Here is an 18,321-nt window from a genome sequence, read left to right on the forward strand (position 1 = left end):
TTAGCTATGCCTGGCTGCTAAAATGTTGATGAGATTAATCAACCTTGCCTGTTCCATCTGTTCCTTATTCAACAGTCCCTAAAAGCTAAAGTGTAACACACAGCGTGGACCAGCTTGCACAGCAGTTGTCAGCACAGAGGTGTCCAAACTTTTGCTGTCAGAAGGAAGGGAAGACCCTTGTGGAATAGACTTATCGTGTTTCCACAACAGCTACCCTTGTTCATGTGTTTTGTTTTAATAGGCAGCTTTCATGGACATGAATTAAGATTAGATGAAGAGTGAAGGTTCATTTCCTTTTCCACTGAATCTCTCCTGTGACTACTTCAGTCTCGGAGAACAATCAGACGCCCAACTCTGACCCACCTTTCCAAACCTGATACTGCTGGCGCTGAAGGGCCCTAAAGCTCAGCAGGCCTCGAGGCTGCTCTCTCTTCATCTGCTCTTCAGTGCAGTCCCACATCCTGATGGCACATCAAAGTGAAATAATTAGTCTCGGCTGTATTTAGCACTCCTTTGGATTCAATAAGCTGCACAACAAGCATACAGTAATCACAGAATAAGAGACAAGTATTCTTCGTTCACTTTTCAGTCTTTGCCTTTGGTGTCATGTCAGACACTGCTGTTAATCTAATATTCCCAACGTAATGATTGTCACTTGCACAGGTGATCTCCTCATTTTATGTTGAGTGGGGGGGGAACTCCATGTCTTTTATGGGGAAAGGTGTAACCAAGAACGCCGTCATCTGCTTGCTTCACCTGTCCCATGAGATGATGGCTGAGAACAAGGAGAAGGCAAGTGTCGACGCCTCCTTTCACTACTGGGGTTAGATGATATGTTAATTTGCCGATGAATATACACAGTGCACATGTGGAAAGAGTAATAAATAGATTGAAGCAGTATTATATAACTGCAAATCTCATTTTGTCTGGATCAGAACATCATTTCTCTGTGGTCTTTGGGGAACGAGGCAGCTTCTGAAGAAGCCAGCGTCTCTCAGCTGGGTTTAGCCTGGCTCATCCCGCTATGGGTGGACAGAGATCAAGAGGTACGGACATCCCCAGCTTCTCATGTTCTCTAAATTCCACGTTAAAAATAATATCCTATATAGGGCAGTACAGTCTTAAATATTCAGATGTTCCCTATTCTTTCTTCAGCTCTATTTCCTACTTGATCTGTCATAAACTCTTTCTGTCATAAATATGATGATTCCAGACACTTGGCTTTTGGGACAAATTGAAACCCATAAGAGGCATGCAGTGAAGTCAGAAAAAGAGAAACGTATGACAGCTAGTCGTACCAAATTCTCTCTCTGTCTCCAAAAATAAGTTCCCTCACAAGTTAGTCTAAGAGGCTCCCTTGACAAGGTAGACTGTCTTTGCCATCATCAATTCAAATGCGAGTCTCATGTCAAAGAAGTGTCGCCAAATTCATACTCATTTGAATTTCTATAGATAGGTTTTCTGCAGTTATTGCCCCCTTCCATCTACTCTCCATCCACTCAGTCACCCCCCCCCCCCCCCCCCCCAATCTTTCCAGGTGAGGTTTGCCAGTTTGGGTTTAGGTGCAGCTTTGTCCTCGGTGCCCAGTGGTTGCCAGGCTCTGTGTGCCAGCTGTCAGAACATCAGCGGAGGTCTGTGGGGCACTTTACTGAACATCCTCCTCAATCAGCAGGAGAGCAGCATGGTCCGAAGGGAGGTACGACTCCACTCTACTGTCTCTTAAATACTTTTATCCCTCTGCTTTTTGCAATTTTTAGTTTTAACACCGATTATAAATAAGATACTCACTTCATCTGCCAGTAGAAAATGATGCTGCTTCTATGTATTACCAGCCAAATGCAGGCAGATGGCACTGTTGTTGGTGAAGTTTAACTTGTCACATCTATTTTTTTTTGTTGTTGTTGTTTTTGTTTTGTTTTTTTTGAGTCCAGGCTGCATTTATCCTGCAGAACTTACTGGTGATGCCCATGCCTGCCAATGCAGAGGAGGCCAAGGACTCCCACTGGCAGGTCAGCAGCCCTGCCAGCCAGCTAAAAAAGCTTTTATAGACCATGAAATGTTTTTTTTTTCTCTCTCTCTCCAGCTCTGGTTTTTTTTTTTTGTTTTTTTTTTTTTAAATCTTACTCTCTCATTCCCAACTCTTGTTCAGGCCTGCAGGGTTCCTACTACATGGTAGAATCGAAGCTCTGCTGGGGCTCATGCCTCCAACACTCACAATTATGTTCAAATATCTGTCAAAGCAGCTGCAGCATCTTAATTTACCATGCTCTTACTTGTAGAGTGTATTAAAAGTGAAAAAAAAAATCGATAAATGTGCTGTTCAATGGATCCTATAAAAGACTGATTTTTACTCATGTGTCCCCCAGCACCCGTGTGTTCACGATGAGGTGTCTGGCGTGTCTTTGGTGGGTCTTCCCGCGCTCCAGGCTCTGCTCTACCACTGTCAGTATTTCCAACATGTGGCTCTCTCAGCTTCCAGCTGTTATAGAGGCAGGTACACGTTTCACCTCAAAACTTGTGCCGGCATCAGTGGATCTAGTCCTCTGGAGAGCATCTCAGCAGGTATGATTGACCCCCCCCCCCCATATATTTATCATTTTGATCAATAAAGAAATAAAAGCAACACTCTTATGCATTAAAAGGTGACATGCCACTATTTGTTTGTTAGATTCTGTAAATTCTCTGTGGTTTTGGAGAGGCTTCCCACCACCACCACCAGCAGCGGCAGTACCAGCAGCACAGACACTCAACTCCAGCAGACCCTCCAGCTCCCTCTCCACCTCCAGCACTGTGGTGAGCTTGAGATATGCAGACAAACACGGACAAATAAACAGCTCTAATTCAAAGGCATCCTCACTTTTTCACGTTGTCCGTTACAGATAAGAGGCTCAGGCCTTCAGACCCCTAAAGCTCCGTCCCCTATGAGCTGCACAGAGGATACCCCTGCCAGCAGGCTAATGGCTCAAGGTACCACAGAGAGATATTGTGTGTGTGTGTGTGCGCGCGCACGTGCGCACACACGCACATGTGTACACAGGTGGACTCAGTAGTAGTCACGCAGCATGGTTTAATTTTCCTGGAGAAGCATTTGTTGTCAGTGATAATTAAAAGCTAAAACAAACTCCCTCTTTAATTAGTGTATTTATTTTTTTCTGTTCAATCAAAAAGGCGTTTGCTCTGCAGTTTGATTTTTCTGATCATATCACAGCGTGTCAGCTTACATTGTTCTGTTTCTATCATCTCCTCATTGATGTGTCTCACAGGCCAGAGCGACACAGAAACCAGCGACTCTGTCACCTCACAAGACTCCCGACAGGGCAAACCCTCGGCTGTAGAGGCTGTTGTCATGGTAACTCCTGACCTCCTGACGGCCCACTGCGGCCTGCTGACTAACCTGCTGGCTGTCCTGCCAGATTTTACCCTCACTGCCATCAGACACAACCAGCTCCTCCAAGCACTGGCCAGGTAAGACACTACAAGATTTGGCAAAATAAATCATTAGGATTTCTCTTTCATATATTATTCATGAATATAATTCTGAGATGGATGATGCAGGGATGAGTAGCAGGGACCATGATAGGAGGCAGAGACATTTGTTAATGATTCAAAACTGAAATGTATTAAAATTATTGAATAAAAAGTAGACAAACCAAACCAAACATCAATTTGTCTTGACATCTTACTCTCTCTGACTTACTTTTCGATCAGCACTGATAGAATACCAAAGTTGATTGAAATGGAGTTGGAGCTCAAAGTACCGCCTCTTTAATTAATTTTACTCAGGGTCAGGAAAAACCTGTAAAAATCCTAGAAATTTGATCCACAAATACCTCAATATTGAAGTAGTCTCTGTTCAGTTTTGCTAAAGATGATCTATTTTGGTTAATACCGACTTACTTTTATACATGCTTACATTGTGTCAAACCACGTAGGTTGTCATTAATTAAAGTTAAATCTATGCTGTGTATTTCTGACGTAGGTTTCTGTTTGTCTTTTGCAAACATGTCGTTGCAGAGAACGCATGGCGATGAAAACGTTCCTCAAAAACATTCAAACATCATGAAAATGTATTGATAAAAATGTGTATGAAACCTGTTTATTGTTTTTTTTTTTGAAATACCAATCACTTATCGTATTCATTTTACCGAAAAGAGGCACTTTTTCAGGATTTTTTGCAGTATTTTCACATTGTGAAATTCTGAGTAAAGTTTTTTTCGTCAGTGTTAATAACTGACAAAAACAAAGGCAATTCAATGTATAACTCAGATAAAAGTAATGCAGCACAACAGCCCTGCAATATACCTCATATCATAAAAATGGGATGGATAGAATATTAGCAATCCTTCACAGTAAAACCCAATACTAATGATTAATAATTCACAATGACCATCTGTTCTCACTGTCTTCATGCAAAACAGATTTTTGTGTGTGTGTGTTTTGTCTTCCACAGCTTGGTAGATATTGGGCCCGTCGAGAAATGTGTGATGGAGCTAAAGACGCCCAACATCCTACCCGGAGAGAGAGAAGAAATCAAGAGTCAGGTGATTGACAGTTCTGCAGAAGTTGTTTTTGTGATATTATAAATTACCACATAAATGTTGTTACAGAAACGTGAAGCTCTTTCAGATGGAATATTAACGAGCTTATATTTAAAGCATTCTGTTGTTTTTGCAGCTGAGAAAACAAGCTTTAGAAAAAAAAAACAGCTCAATAAATGTATTTGTGTCTTTTGGCATTCTCTCAGCATTCATTTTTGTATCTGGTTCTTTCGCGTGTCTAGTTTGTCACACATCTTGAGTTCCTGTCCAGCTTCTCCAAGCTGCTGCAGTCGTGCGTCTCCGTGAGCCCGGGGATGATTGGCCAGGCAGACTTTCTGAAACAGCTGTTGACTTCTCTGGTGGCAGCGCTCATGCTGGATACCAAAGGATTAGGTCTGCTTTTTAAATGAATATCAGCAGTTTTCTCCAATAAAGCTGGTAGTCACATTCTAAAAACAACTTTTTTTAAACGTTATATGCCTAATTTGCTGCAGCAAAAGTCATTTATTTGGCTTTAGATGTTGCATGTTCTACTGTGTGAGCTGTATGACTCACTTTTTCCCCTTTTTTCAGATGCAGCTACCCGTGACATGGTTTGTGTATGCTGGGCAGACGTGTTTATGCTGCTGGCTACTCTGGTGAGGAGGGACAGCTCAGCAGTGTACCCATCTGTCTCTGCTGCGCTGGGGAGACGCTGGCAGACATTTGCAGGTAGCTGCTCTCTTTGTGTATCCGTATGTGTGTGTGTATACGCGCATGAGTGTGTTAAAGCATGGGTGTAAAATGACTAAATTAATTATGCTAGTTCAGGCTGCAGAATGAATCTCACTCTTCATATCATAGATCATTGTCACTGATTAAGCTTTAGGCAAAGCAAAGCAAGGCAAGTTTTTTTGTATAGCACATTTCAGCAACAGGGCAATTCAAAGTGCTTTAGATGCCCGTTTTGATTTAAACTCTTCACGGAGCTGTCACATGATGAAAGTTTGTGAAATATTTTTGCCTCTAATCAAACAGACTAACATGTTTAAGGTATTTATGCTGTTTGCTGTAAATTCAGTCGTACATCTCATGTCAGGTTGAGCAGATTGATTCATTCATTCCTGAAGGGGATTTATAGTTCACAATCAACTGAACTTGCACATTTGTGGCCTGCTGGAGGGAACAGGGGCCTTCATAAGCTGGCAATTTGAACCAAAAACCTCTTCGATGTGGGGCGACAGTGCTAACCACCGATGTGGGGCGACAGTGCTAACCACCGATGTGGGGCGACAGTGCTAACCACCGATGTAGGGCAACAGTGCTAACCCATTAAACATTTTTTTGAATTTCAAGGTGAATGATCTCCTTTTCAGCACCGAAACACATGACCTACACACATCCTGCAATGACTAGCTGCTTTCTGCTAACGTGCTGCTACGGCTAACATGCAGCTCCAGCACGATTTTTACACAAAACTGTTTGCTAAAACATTTTTAGTATCAAAACTATGTTTGTTTTCTTTCTAGAGCTGATTCTGGGATAATTACTTCCTGTACTCATACAACCTCGTCTACTGATATTGGTCTGTGATTGATGATGCGGCAGCAGACTGATGAGTCCAGTAAAAGATGAATGCCGTTTGTGTTTGTGTGAGTGGGTGTTTATGGTATCTTGGTGCCTGCATAAACATTTAAATGATTCGTTTGTTCCCCACCGGTGCAACCTGCCTCCGTCAAGAATACATATTGAGTCAGGAGATTTTTTTTCTGGTCCCCTTGAAATTTATTAGAAGAAAACTACAGTCTCACTTTTTTTCATTTGGTCTTTTTCTGCAGGAACATTATCGGTGTGCGTGAGTGAGAAGCTGGTGAACCCACTTCTACACAAAGTGGCTCTGCAGTTTCTGTGTACGGTTTTCAGTGAGGAGACGAAAAGACGGGGAGTAGAGGACACAACCTTGAACTCTAAACACGTCTCCGCTTTGTCTGACATCCTGAGTGGATCCTCAGCCAGCCAGCTATGTGAGCTGCTACTGCAGGTGAGAGAGAGAGAGATAGAGACAGGTGACTCTTATCTTTAGACCTTGCTAGAAAGTGACTGCAAGTATCACAGCATGCATTTTTAAAAGCTCCAGTTTTAGCTTTACTGTGTCCTTCTATGGCGATTCAAAGAGTTTTGAGACGAGGACTCCTCAGGACCCTTTAAAGAAGTCAACAGCCAGAGCTCTGATGACTCTGCTAGCCTGCTGTCCCGTGGCTCAGAACCACGCCGCTAAAGGTAACACCGCCACGTTCAAGCAAGCAAGTTTTAATGGTCCCCTGTAACTTACATCATGTGGTTTCTTCAATTAAACCTAAATTTTGCAAATAGTACTTAGGAAAACAACCATTGCCTGAAGCTTATCTATTCCCTCATGTGCTTTGTTTACCATCTTTAACGTTTTCCTTTTTTTGTGCAAATTACAGTGAATATCTTGTTGTTATTTGTTAATTAAATCTCATTTACTTCTCAACCTGTGTGTTTGCTCCAGCTGGTCTCATTGACAGCTGTGTGGAGCAAATGAAGCAGACTCACTCTCAGCTCCACTTGGAGTCGGTCCGACCCGGCAAGACTTCTCACCGCAAAAAGGTGAGCAGCAGCCGGCTGGAAAATTCCAGTCTCATCTATTCTGTGCTGCGTTTGTTTTTTTCTTGTTTTTTTCCTTTTTTCCATTGCATAGTTTTTGGATAAAAATCATCTCAGCTGTTAACCCACTTACGGTTAAAGGATGAATTGATTTTGTTTTGTTTTTATGTCTTTATTCTATATTATCAGGAAGATGGCTTCTTAAAGGACGTCAAGCTGACGGTGGAGATCCTGCGGAGTGCTATTTACCGCAACGATGAATGCAAAGTGAGCCTCCGTGTCTGTCTTTTAATTCCCAGCTGCTAATTGGTTTTTAATGGTACCTCAGAGTACCAGTGCTGTGCCTGTAAATGAGATTTGCCTAAATGTGCAAGGCTCCGCAAACATCTCAGCAAGTTTAGCTTCTTACAGCCAGTAATGACATTACTTATGGAGGCATATTAGCTGGTTTTCATTTTGTAAGTGGCCTTTCAGTCACTGGTGGTTACCGCGGACTAATTAGCCTGGGTGGCTCTGGTACAGTGCCATTATTTCCCTCCTTGTGTGTTTTTCCTCGCATGCTTACAAAAATGCTGATACATTGATTACTGCCATCTGTGTTTGTGCTGCTGTATAAATCTAATGGATGTGTCATCACTTTAACCAAGTGTGCAGCTGTAATCATGCACTTGACTATATGTGGGCTGTTTCGTATGAGATGCTCTTTTTTTGTGTGTGTATTTGTGTGCGTGTGGGAGGTGTAATGTGTACATCCATTTGTATTTGTCTGTGTAGGTGGTGGCCAGAGATGCTCGCCTAACAGCAGTGCTATTTGCTCTTTGGCCTTGGCTCTTATTGGATGACCCCACCATGGAGGCGGTGCTGGAGCTTTTGTGTGTCTATACAGCCAACTGCACCACAGGTTTGTGTGTGTGTCTGTGTGTGTTTTTTCTGTCTTGTATGTTGTGTGTTTGTGCAGGCACTGTGCCTGGCCCGTGCCTGCCCATTGCCTCCGCCTGAGTCACACGCACACTCACACACGTACACACACACACACACACACACACACACACACTCTTCGCACTAAGAGCTCCATTGTCCTTCCCAATGACCACTGCACAACTTTGTGTCTCACTGTACAAGACGAGCGCCTGCTTGCCTGCCAGTCACAATGGGCAACAGTGTCAGGAGCCAGGGCACAAGCTGTCTAGCTGTATGTATGGCGACGGGTGTCACGCCAGTGGGAGAAGATTTGGTGAATCACACAAGCATCTCTGTGTTGTTTATATTTGTCTTCCATCATGCAAATGTAGGAGCTGTGTAATTGGAAGTCAGAACACTTAAAGACTTGTGGAAAAAGCAGCTTTGTGAGCAGAGGAGAGGAAAGATTCATGGAGAGGAAACGGGGAAATCTGATTTTGATAAATTGCTCCCTTTTGATCTGATTGTGTGTTTGCGTGTGTGACTTGTGCAGTTGTAGAAATCAGTTTCATCAGTGACAGGAAAGGAAGTTTTATTTGCAACACTTATGAGCTGTTCTGAGAGAGTGTGTGTGTGTGTGTGTGTGTGTGTTTCTATTTGATTGGCACCGTTTCCTCTGTAGGCGCATGTGCTCAGATCTAAACTCACTCGCTTTAGACCCCCCCCTCCCCACCCAAGCTCAAGCTGTGAAGCAACAGAAATCAGTGAAGTCGGGCACAGTATTTCCCTAAAGGTTAACTGAACAGCAGGTTGTGCTCAGACGGCGTGCAGCTAGGCTTAGTATTACACCATACACCCTCAGGCTACCATTTTTGTCTCCAGAGACAGCTACATTTCTACAGAATGTTTCATCTCTCGTCTACCTGCTTCATCCAGAGCTTTGTTTGCGCTGCTAGTTCAAGCGAGATTGTTGTTGTTTTGGGTTTTTTTTTTTTAATCTGTGCCACACATATCTGTGCAGATATTTTTGTAGCAGCCCCAAAACTAGCTCCCACTGAAAGTAACAGAGAAAGAAAAATAATGTCAGAAAAACACGTTGTACGTTGCAACAAATTAATCAGGTTTGAGGTTAGAGTGAGAATGGAAGTGGATCCATAATGAAGCAGGCCTCCCTCGGCAGTGCTGCGCTTCCCTGACAGGTATTGAGATAACCTCAGGCTAACATCAGCATATATCTGTTGCCATGTTACTATTCTAGAACTGATATCCCCAACGAGCCGTCATGTTTTCCAATAAGCAACATCATTCAGTGTCAAATCTATGTCTCATCAGTGCTGTGTTGATTTCTGTATTTTTCATGTAATCTACAAGCGGCGGCAATTAATTCTGTCAGTTCTTGTAAATGTCACGCCAACAGAGACGCGTTTGATTTGCATCTGTCTCCGCGAGGGTTATCTGTTTGTCTTCATCTGTCTGAATTACCTTTATATTAGAATAAATCGCAACCTAAATAAATAAATTCTGTTTCCCCAGAGGCAGAAAAAAAAGGTGGTTGTCATCAACAGCCGGGCTACTTTTCAGGATGAATGAAGATTAATAACTAGTGAAGACCTTTCATTTTCAAAACTCCATATTCAATAGCAACACTGTTATGATGTTATAAATGGCTGTCTGCTGGCTTCTCTCTCTCTCTCTCTCTCTCTCTCTCTCTCTCCCTCTCACTCAGGTGCTACTACTTTATTTCCCCCACAATGGTAACATAATATTTTGTCTTTGTAGAATCCCACTCCTGTTCATTATTTATATCATTTGGCCAGACAGCTTTTACAGCAAAAACAAGCTGTGCATGCAGCCGTGCAGAGATGTTTTGGTGTAGCGGGCAGACAGCCGTGCAGCCTGACAGGTCAGGTTTTATATTTTGAACACTACCAGTTCTGCTGGCTGGCTGGCTGGCTGGCTGGCTGGCTGGCCAGCTTCAAGATAAACGGAAAAAGAGCCTCCAGTTCCAATAATACCGAGGAGAGCACTTCGCTCAGTGGATCCCTCAAGACTGTTCTCGCGCCTAGCATAACTGCTAACTGGTCGTAAAAGCTCAGGTTGCTACAGAAGACTGAAGAATATATGGAAGTTGGATCCAAAATGCAATTTATCTGATGTCTTTGTTGGGCCGTAACAAAGACAATAACATAACCAAAACACCAAAAAGCAAATAAATGTATGGTGCTGGATCTTGGTGGTTTTATATAAAGATTCATACAAACAACAGATGAGCAGATCTTTATGGAACAAAACCATTGATATCACCTGGCTTTATTTAGCATGTTAGCACTCTTGAACCAGCTAAACATCCTGATCAGCAGCACTGGATTTTTGACTTCTGCCCATAGCTGGAATACATTAAACAGCCTGCAGGACTCCACCATGCATGATGTTTTCACTGTTCCAGAAAACGGTGCACTTTTCCTTTCTATCAATCTGAAATGTAGATGACATGCATATAATCTTTGATGAAAGCTCCAAAGGAAAAACTCCATAAGGGTTTTATTGGTATAGTGCTCATGGGGGTTTTATTTTTTCCCCTCTTTCCCAGCATGCAGCTCTCTTTGTGGGGGCGGGCCAGGTGTCACACCAGGATCAAAAGGTACCTCGAGTGGCTCTCTGATGCACTCGGTTATGAAGCTGGCCTCAGGGGTCGCGCCAGACAACAGCCCAGTTCAGAAACTGGCCTTCTCCCTCTTGGCTAATCTGGCCATGTCACGTGACTGCAGAGGCCTGCTGCAGAAGGTAAAACCGCCTGGTACACAATGTGGGAATGTACAAACAGGAGAAAACACTAAGATAAACACCCACAGGTTTTAGGAAGTGACTAAAAGAATGAGAAAACAATGAGATCACAGACACAAGCAGCCAAAATTAGTCTCGGTGGAGGGGCTGCTGGCCTCTGCACTGCAGTGACCCCCAATCACCTGTGGGGAAGTAAAGTGGCATTATGAGACAAAACCGACAGGACCTTGTGAGCTAGTTTTCTACAAAATGGAGGAGAAAATCTTGCTTTGAACAGTTTTGATAAGTTTATATTTAACTGACAGAGTTAAATATGCAGTATGCAGCGTAACAGAATTTTGATCAAATACACGGCGCCATCTTCCAGTGACATAAGCTTCTCTCACTCATAGTGTGTCCAAATGTCCCCATCACATTTCCAGTGCGCTGGCTGAGAACACATTCTCTAAACTGGGAAGTTAATGGTTTGTCCACGTGTTATTAAAACTCCATATCTCTTCCTTCTCCGTCACTTTCAGAATAATTTCCTGCAAGCCTTCCCGTTGGTGCCAGTAGCCAAGCCTGGGAGTGTTAAGAGCACGTCTGTGGGCTGCGGTAGCGGGAGCTTGTTAGGACTGTGGCTGAGGTTGTTGGTCAGCCTCTCATTTGCAGAGGATGGCCAGCAGAGTATCCTCAAGGTGACCGGAGTCCTGGAACTGCTAGCAGACCTGGCTCCGCATCGACGCCACGCGCTGCTCACCCTGCACAACCTCTGCTTCTGTGCTGCCAACAAGCCTCACCTCCTCGCCAACGGTATGGGAGGAGAGAAGGGACACAAATCTAGAATCATTACTATTATGAACTGGGATTTTTATCATCTGCCAACGATCATAGAGGCATGCCAGGAAAATATGTATTTTAATTATTTCATGCGCCTGTGCTCGTTTCCCATCTCTCATATGTTAGCTTTCTAGTAGTTTAATACAAAGGAAAAAGTCATAATAGATAATTGAAACACATGTTCAAAGGGTTGAAAGGGCCTTAACTGGTCAAACAATTGAGTTTAATATCAAGAAAAACTCCATCAGTATTTTTAAGAGATTTGAGATGATGTACATATCACTAATCCAGTATGGCTGCCACAGTTAACAACAACAACAACCAGACACATGAGCGGTTCTCTAACTACCTCAAGTAGTTCCAGGTTGCAAAATATGTTCCTGCCAATACAATAAGACACTACACATGTGTGTTGCTGACATTTCCTCACATTGCTTTTAAAACATTGTCAAACGGTGACCTTTTTTCTCACGATGTCTAAAATCTTTGTGAGGTCACAGAATCTCACAGCTTTGCTGCGGTTTCATGCTGTCACTTGGTGGTATTTGGAGTGTTAGGGTTCTGAGCTGGGTGGTGTGCCTGTGCGGGTGGGTGCTGTTTCCTGTGGAAATTTGCGCTTGCCGTGACAAGTAATGTTAAAAGTGACTACAGGATATGACTGCTCAGATACCTAAGTTTCTATAACTAACAAATCGGAGAGCAATATAAGATATGAGAGAAATGACCCCGAATACACTCCTCACCATAATAAAAAAATAAACGAATATGTTATCTGTGCTTTCGCTCCTTTTAAAAAGAATCTTTCCCAGCAAATTGACAAACTTCTCTTATCATTTGTTTATCTTTGTTTTCAGACAAAGCCATGAGAGCTTTCTTATCTTGTCTGGAAAGTAAGGAGATGGAGACACGCTGCATGGGAGCTTCTGCTCTTTGGGCATTGCTATACAACAACCAGAGGGTAAATACACACACACACACACACACACAGGTAATAAAACATTATGGAGCAGCTCTACATGTATTGGCTTTATACATTCTATGAATATATACACTGCACTGTTTCAGCAACACAAACCTTCCTTACCTGTCGTTCTAAATCCTCCTCAAAAGGCCAAGACTACTTTGAAGTGCCCTTCTGTCCGACTGAGAATCGAGGAGGCACATACCATCTCCAAGAAGGGTATGCATTTATTCACTTTGATGAAAGAGAAAAAAATTAGCATATGTCCTGATACTCCATCTGAATGTTATCTTTTGTCCTAATGATGTTTGCTCTTTTGTTTTTTGAATCTTTACAGATGCAGAGAACAAGCAGGAGCCCATCGCTGCTTATCTGTTGAAGTGCCTCGAAAGTCTTTCCCAGCTGCTAAACAGTTGATTTTTTTTCCTTTCTGTTTTGTGTTTGATTTATATTAAATATTTTGATGTTAAAGTGCAAACCAAAAACAAAAGAGTGAACATTTGAAGCTTCCATTTGATCTTTGTACGTGCACAGCTCCAAATTCTTGCTATAAAGCATCAACGTGCCCTGAATATGCAGAGGGATTATTCATCTGTGAGTGCCGATATTCGGTTTTGTTTGGTTTAACCTACATAAACACAGAAAAGCTCCAGAGAAACATGCTAATACCCTTCTACAATGTGAATTTAATTTAAATTCCAGGGGGGGGATTACAACCTATAATCTTTAAAAAAATACTCCTCAAAAGTCCAAATGATTGTAAACACAAGAAGAGTGTATTGCTATTACAGTTTAGAGCATGGATCCCCACCGTGTAGCAGTACTTCTACCATAAGCTTCCCAGCACCAGTGATAAAGTAGTCCCTCTGTGTGAGGGGAGCCAACAGTGGGCTACCATGCAGTGAGCCACCCTAGTAGCTCAAGTGCGTCTCTGTGGGTAGAGAGTGAGCAGGAAGTACAGCCTGGGCGCCTCTCCACTCGTCTCATCAATGCTGCTTTCATTCTCCTTCGCCGGGACAAGATGGAAGTTGAACAAAAGCAGCTCTGGTACTTCGTGGTACTCATATTTCTCTCTTCTCTTCAAGGTATGAAGTTATTTTAGGTATTTAATCTGATTTCATTTCTTGTGTGTTGTAACAGACTTTGAAGGCTGCCCAATTAATTTGAAATGATGGTCAGTTTATGATTTCTGATTTATGTGCTGCCATTTGGAATTCTGCTTTTGTTTCTTCCTTCAATTGTCAATGGAAAGAGAGCTTGTTGCAGTACGAGTGAAACATTATTATTCTAACGCTGCCAGAACTCTCCCAAGGGTGTCACTGGACTCGGTTGTCATTCAGCTCAAATAAAAGGCTTCTACTTTACTTGGAAGCACCATCGCTGACTATTGTCAGTTGTGTTTATGGGTAGTCACTCAAATTAGCCTGATTGTCATTACTCAAAGGACGGCCTCAAAGCTTCAAGAGCCTGTGATAATCAAGTAGAGAGGTTTGGTGTTTTTTTTTTTTTAATTTAAAATAAATCAGGCAATTATAGTTCTACAAAAAGAAAAGTAGATTTACTGATGATTTAATCTGAACATGATTTTCTAGGTACCGTTGAGCTGAAAGAGGCTGTTATCGTTCCCCTCAAGGAGGGGATGGTTCTTAAATGTTTGTGCCCCTGGAGCGGCAACCTCACCATGGTGTCCTGGACTAAAGAACCAGAGAAGCAACAAGTAGCTGTGTTCCACCCGGAGTACGGAGTAGCCACCCCTCACCATTACCGAGAGAGGATAGAGTTCCTGAGGACCACTCCCATGGATGGAAGCATCTCCATTAAGAACGTTACTCATCAGGATATCGGGATGTATGAGTGTTCTGTTCAGACTTTCCCTCAAGGGCCCTGGACCAGAACTGTTCAGGTGGAGGATTTAGGTAAACAAAAACAAAAAACCCTGATTAAAAAGATAGTTCACCCAAAAGTGAAAATTTAAGGGAGTGTTTATTCACCTTCATGCCAGCGGAAGGTCGGGTAAAGTTCCTTTCAGCACAAAACGCAGCTGGAGTTTCACAAAGAAAGGTGCTACGTCGTTCTCACAAACAACTGAAATGAATGGAGACCAGCTGTCAAAAGTAAAAGTTATGTAATTTTTTTCCTTTAAATGTCCAGCAGTGACCCGAGGACTTGAAAAGTTCACCTGACCTTCCATTTGCAGGAGGATGAGTCAGCTGACTTTCATTTTTGGGTGAATTATCTCTTTAACACCCTTGATGTATAGAGCGGATTCAGCGTACAGGTGTTTTGTTTTTTTAATTGACCAGCTGCTTCCTGTGTTAATAGATGAGCCCCCTGAAGAAGAAGAAGAAGAAGAAGAAGACCCAACAGAGGAGCCTCCTGGTCCAGAGATGATCAAGGCGGACGCAGAATTGTCAGCAGAGCAGAGCTACAACGTGACCCTCGGCTGTAAGCACAAGCACAATGGTACAGTTCACCGGGTCATTGTGGAGTGGATGCAGCACGGCAAACCCTGGAGTACCATTGGAGTTTGTAAGACTGTAGAAGGAGGCATTGTCGGCGAAGACTACAGCGACAGAGGCAGGGTCAGCTGTGCCGACAGCCTGGATGTCAGTGTGCACCTGACAGGTGTGGAGCAGGAAGATGCTGGTTTCTACCGCTGTATTTTTAACACGGACGCTGGGATGACGAGCACCACTGTGCTGCTGACTGTGGCCCCCCCAGGTACCAGACCAACATTTGAGAGGCGAAAAATGTTTGCAAAGTTGTCAGAATCAAAATATCCACATGCAGGCTACTCCGAAGTTGTGGGTGTAAAACAGTGAACTTCACTGCATCAGTCGCCACTATTATCGATAAATGGAATTAAATCAAACACCACTGGTTTGAGGCGGTTTGGTAGCTTTACTTAAAACCTTCTCTTGTCTCATTAGGTGGCTTCAGCCTGTCTGTATACATGATGTACATTTACATGGGGAGTGGACTCGCCGGACTCACTTTACTCATCGTCATCCTCATACTTACAGTGAGACACGGGTAAGATGCTGTTGTTTGTTTACTCCATGCTTACAATGAATGATAATCAATGCAAAAAGAATGCTAATTCACATTTTACAAAGTATATGTAAGTGTACTAATATCAATGCACTTGTAGTGTACTTGTAAGTTCACCATTTTACTAATTCTTTGGTATAAATTGACCACTATTTGTATATAAAACCATTCTTTTTAGTATACTATTAGTATAAGAATGGCAAAAAGTACAGAAAACAGTTGACATGTAATTTTTTTAGCACTTTTTGTACTCTTGTTTTTAAAAAGGTGCTATATAGATCAAGTTATTTTGTACTTCAAGTATAATATACTTTGAACAACACGAATTGAACTTATTGGCACAAATGATATGCCTCTATTCACATTTAGGGGTATACTTTGAGGCATACAAGTTCACTTGTAGGTCTGCTTTTATCCTTTTATTACTTATATACTTCCAGCCCATTTTTTTGGTTATTAAAGTATACGGTTAAGTACACTCTGAAGAAACAACTAGTTTAAATTCTCTCCTGCCAATTTGATTATCAATTTTACCAGTTGCTGGCTGTGACTGAAACAGATGTGGATAGACATGAGATGCAACTGGACTGGCTTACTGGGTTTGAGACGTGAAGTGGTCCAAGAATTGAACCTTGTGGAACGCCACTGGTTACACATGTGGTTAAATGAATGTTCTGATGAGAACCAATTGAGCCTGAGACGCAATCGACTTTTTTAGCTTTTCTATCAGATGGAGTCATCATTGGTATTTATACCAATATTAGTGATACAATAACAGAATAACAATGATGATAATAATTGCAAAGCCTCGGTCCAGCCTAGTTTGGTGACTGCATGAATCATTTTCGACTCTTAAATACTGAAGTTTCTGCTCTGCATTAATGAAAAAAGCCACATTAGGTGAAGTGTATGCAGACAATTTCATTGTCAATGTTAGGTTACTTGTGTGTGTGTGTGTGTGGGGGGGGGGGGAACGACACCTTTTTGGTGATTTCTACTTTAATAGGTTGTTTTTTGTTTTGTTTTTTACACAAAAAACAGGAAAAAAAGCAGGAGAGAAGAGTACAGAGTCAAGCTTCACCCGTCTCACAAACAGGTGAGTTTACTCAACATACACCACTGATTAATTTCTCATGCTATACTAATACTGACTAATATCATTATATTATGAACAGCTTCCTCATGTCTAACAAACATCCTCACAGGTAAACTACTATGAGAACATCCATGGGCCTGCCCGGACCGCAAAGCAGTCCAGGAAGATCAGAAATGGTCCGACGTATGCTAACCTACAGTGGGTGCGTTCACAGACAACTTTTCGATAAAAGAGCGAACATAAACATGAAATGCAGCTCCAAATGTGAACAAAAGTAATTTCAAATGACAATCATATATATATTAGTAAGATGATGATTAGTATTCATATTGGGGTTTGAAATGAGTCTTGGATAGCTGTCAGGCTTGTTTGGGTCCAGCTCTGCTCCTGCTAATTAAATGTCGGATGTACTGCATAATTACTGTTGAGGAAATATTTGTTTTGGACAAAATAATATTTGACATCAAGCGTCATAGAGAAAAAGCACACAAAAGCTTGTATAATCATTCTTTCCTCTAACTCCAGAGTAAAACGACTGACAAAAGCCTGTCTAATTGCTCTCCTTTTACTTTCATCCCTCCTGGTTTCCATTCAAACGGTGACAATAGCGTCTAATCATCTAACAGAAAGAGAAAAAGCAGTCACTCAGCACTGTGCCATCACTTGAGAGGCTTGCATTCCCCAAAGGGCTCTCTGTCTAGGATGGCTGCATTCCAGTCACATTATGAAACCTCATCTCTAATTAGCTAATCCTGTGCTCAAGTTTATCACTTGCTATATATGTCGATCTGCTGTGTACTGACGAATGCTCAGCTTCTTTCTCACATTATTATTGCCATTGATAAGCTGTCGTTTGCTTGGATTTGTAATGATTTCTGAGCGCATATATATATATATATATATATATATATATATATATATAAATGTATATATATATATATAAATGTATATACATATATATAAATGTGTATATATATACGTGTGTGTGTACATATACATATAAACACATTATACTTGTATGTATATGTGTGTTTACCTACAAACATATCTTTGTGTTATATATTTAAGGCTTACGTTTGTACTTTTGTTGCTTGTGTAATCATTTATCTCCATAGAGATGGAGGCAGTGGCAGAGGAAGTAACAGATTTACGGATTATTCCTCAAAAAGAGCTGATAAGGACAAGGAGAAAAGGCGGAGCATTTAGAGACATTGCAGTTTGCCCCTTTTTGCCTCCGTGCTCTCTGTCTGTGATACCAGGTGTTGTGTGACCAGCAAACTAGAAGAGACAGAATAAAGAGAGAGACAGGTTTTTTTCTCTATGGGTTTTTGTGGTTTGTGAGGCTGTTGAGAAACAATAAAATTTTCAACTAGAAACTGAAAGCTTGAATCTCTAGTGAATGCTCTTTTTTGCCAATTTGAATACTTCCCATCCATGAACAAAATGAATCCATAGGTCCAATTCATTTATTTTAGGCACTGTAACTAAAAATAACATTAGTAAGCTCTGACCTGCGGTAGTGGTTGTGTTTCTTTTGGAGAACCAAAAGTTCCCATCGTTTCCTG

At 41.9% G+C, this 18,321-nt stretch overlaps 2 protein-coding genes across 4 annotated transcripts in view; both read left to right on the plus strand.

Annotated features, from left to right (window-relative positions):
• Positions 1-13,085, plus strand: part of rttn (rotatin) — a 30,374-nt gene extending 17,289 nt beyond the window's left edge. For both annotated transcript variants that reach the window (XM_086192147.1, XM_086192148.1), the window contains 21 exons: positions 664-792; positions 936-1,046; positions 1,538-1,696; positions 1,932-2,009; positions 2,367-2,562; positions 2,669-2,793; positions 2,880-2,967; positions 3,264-3,465; positions 4,451-4,541; positions 4,781-4,931; positions 5,112-5,249; positions 6,356-6,558; positions 6,692-6,797; positions 7,051-7,148; positions 7,335-7,412; positions 7,920-8,046; positions 10,636-10,829; positions 11,348-11,621; positions 12,503-12,606; positions 12,759-12,828; positions 12,947-13,085. In XM_086192147.1, the coding sequence (XP_086048273.1) occupies positions 664-792; positions 936-1,046; positions 1,538-1,696; positions 1,932-2,009; positions 2,367-2,562; positions 2,669-2,793; positions 2,880-2,967; positions 3,264-3,465; positions 4,451-4,541; positions 4,781-4,931; positions 5,112-5,249; positions 6,356-6,558; positions 6,692-6,797; positions 7,051-7,148; positions 7,335-7,412; positions 7,920-8,046; positions 10,636-10,829; positions 11,348-11,621; positions 12,503-12,606; positions 12,759-12,828; positions 12,947-13,026 (2,802 nt within the window). In that variant the 3' untranslated portion in view covers positions 13,027-13,085. The remainder of the gene's footprint in view (positions 1-663; positions 793-935; positions 1,047-1,537; positions 1,697-1,931; positions 2,010-2,366; positions 2,563-2,668; positions 2,794-2,879; positions 2,968-3,263; positions 3,466-4,450; positions 4,542-4,780; positions 4,932-5,111; positions 5,250-6,355; positions 6,559-6,691; positions 6,798-7,050; positions 7,149-7,334; positions 7,413-7,919; positions 8,047-10,635; positions 10,830-11,347; positions 11,622-12,502; positions 12,607-12,758; positions 12,829-12,946) is intronic.
• cd226 (CD226 molecule) lies at positions 13,079-18,229 on the plus strand. Of its 2 annotated transcripts, none has more exons than XM_086192149.1 (6): positions 13,079-13,694; positions 14,202-14,525; positions 14,932-15,330; positions 15,540-15,642; positions 16,702-16,756; positions 16,866-17,797. In XM_086192149.1, the coding sequence occupies exons 1-6, from the start codon at positions 13,631-13,633 to the stop codon at positions 16,983-16,985; spliced, it is 1,065 nt and encodes a 354-aa protein (XP_086048275.1). In that variant the 5' UTR covers positions 13,079-13,630; the 3' UTR covers positions 16,986-17,797. The 2 variants fall into 2 exon arrangements, with proteins under 2 accessions (XP_086048275.1, XP_086048276.1); XM_086192150.1 differs by lacking the exon at positions 16,866-17,797 and adding an exon at positions 17,872-18,229 and having other exon boundaries at positions 13,082-13,694.
• The last annotated feature ends 92 nt before the right edge of the window (positions 18,230-18,321 follow it).

This window comes from Aulostomus chinensis, chromosome 21, assembly GCF_037954235.1.
Source record: "Aulostomus chinensis isolate RoL2024-O1b breed Wild chromosome 21, RoL_Achi_v1.0, whole genome shotgun sequence".
NCBI lineage: Eukaryota > Metazoa > Chordata > Actinopteri > Syngnathiformes > Aulostomidae > Aulostomus > Aulostomus chinensis.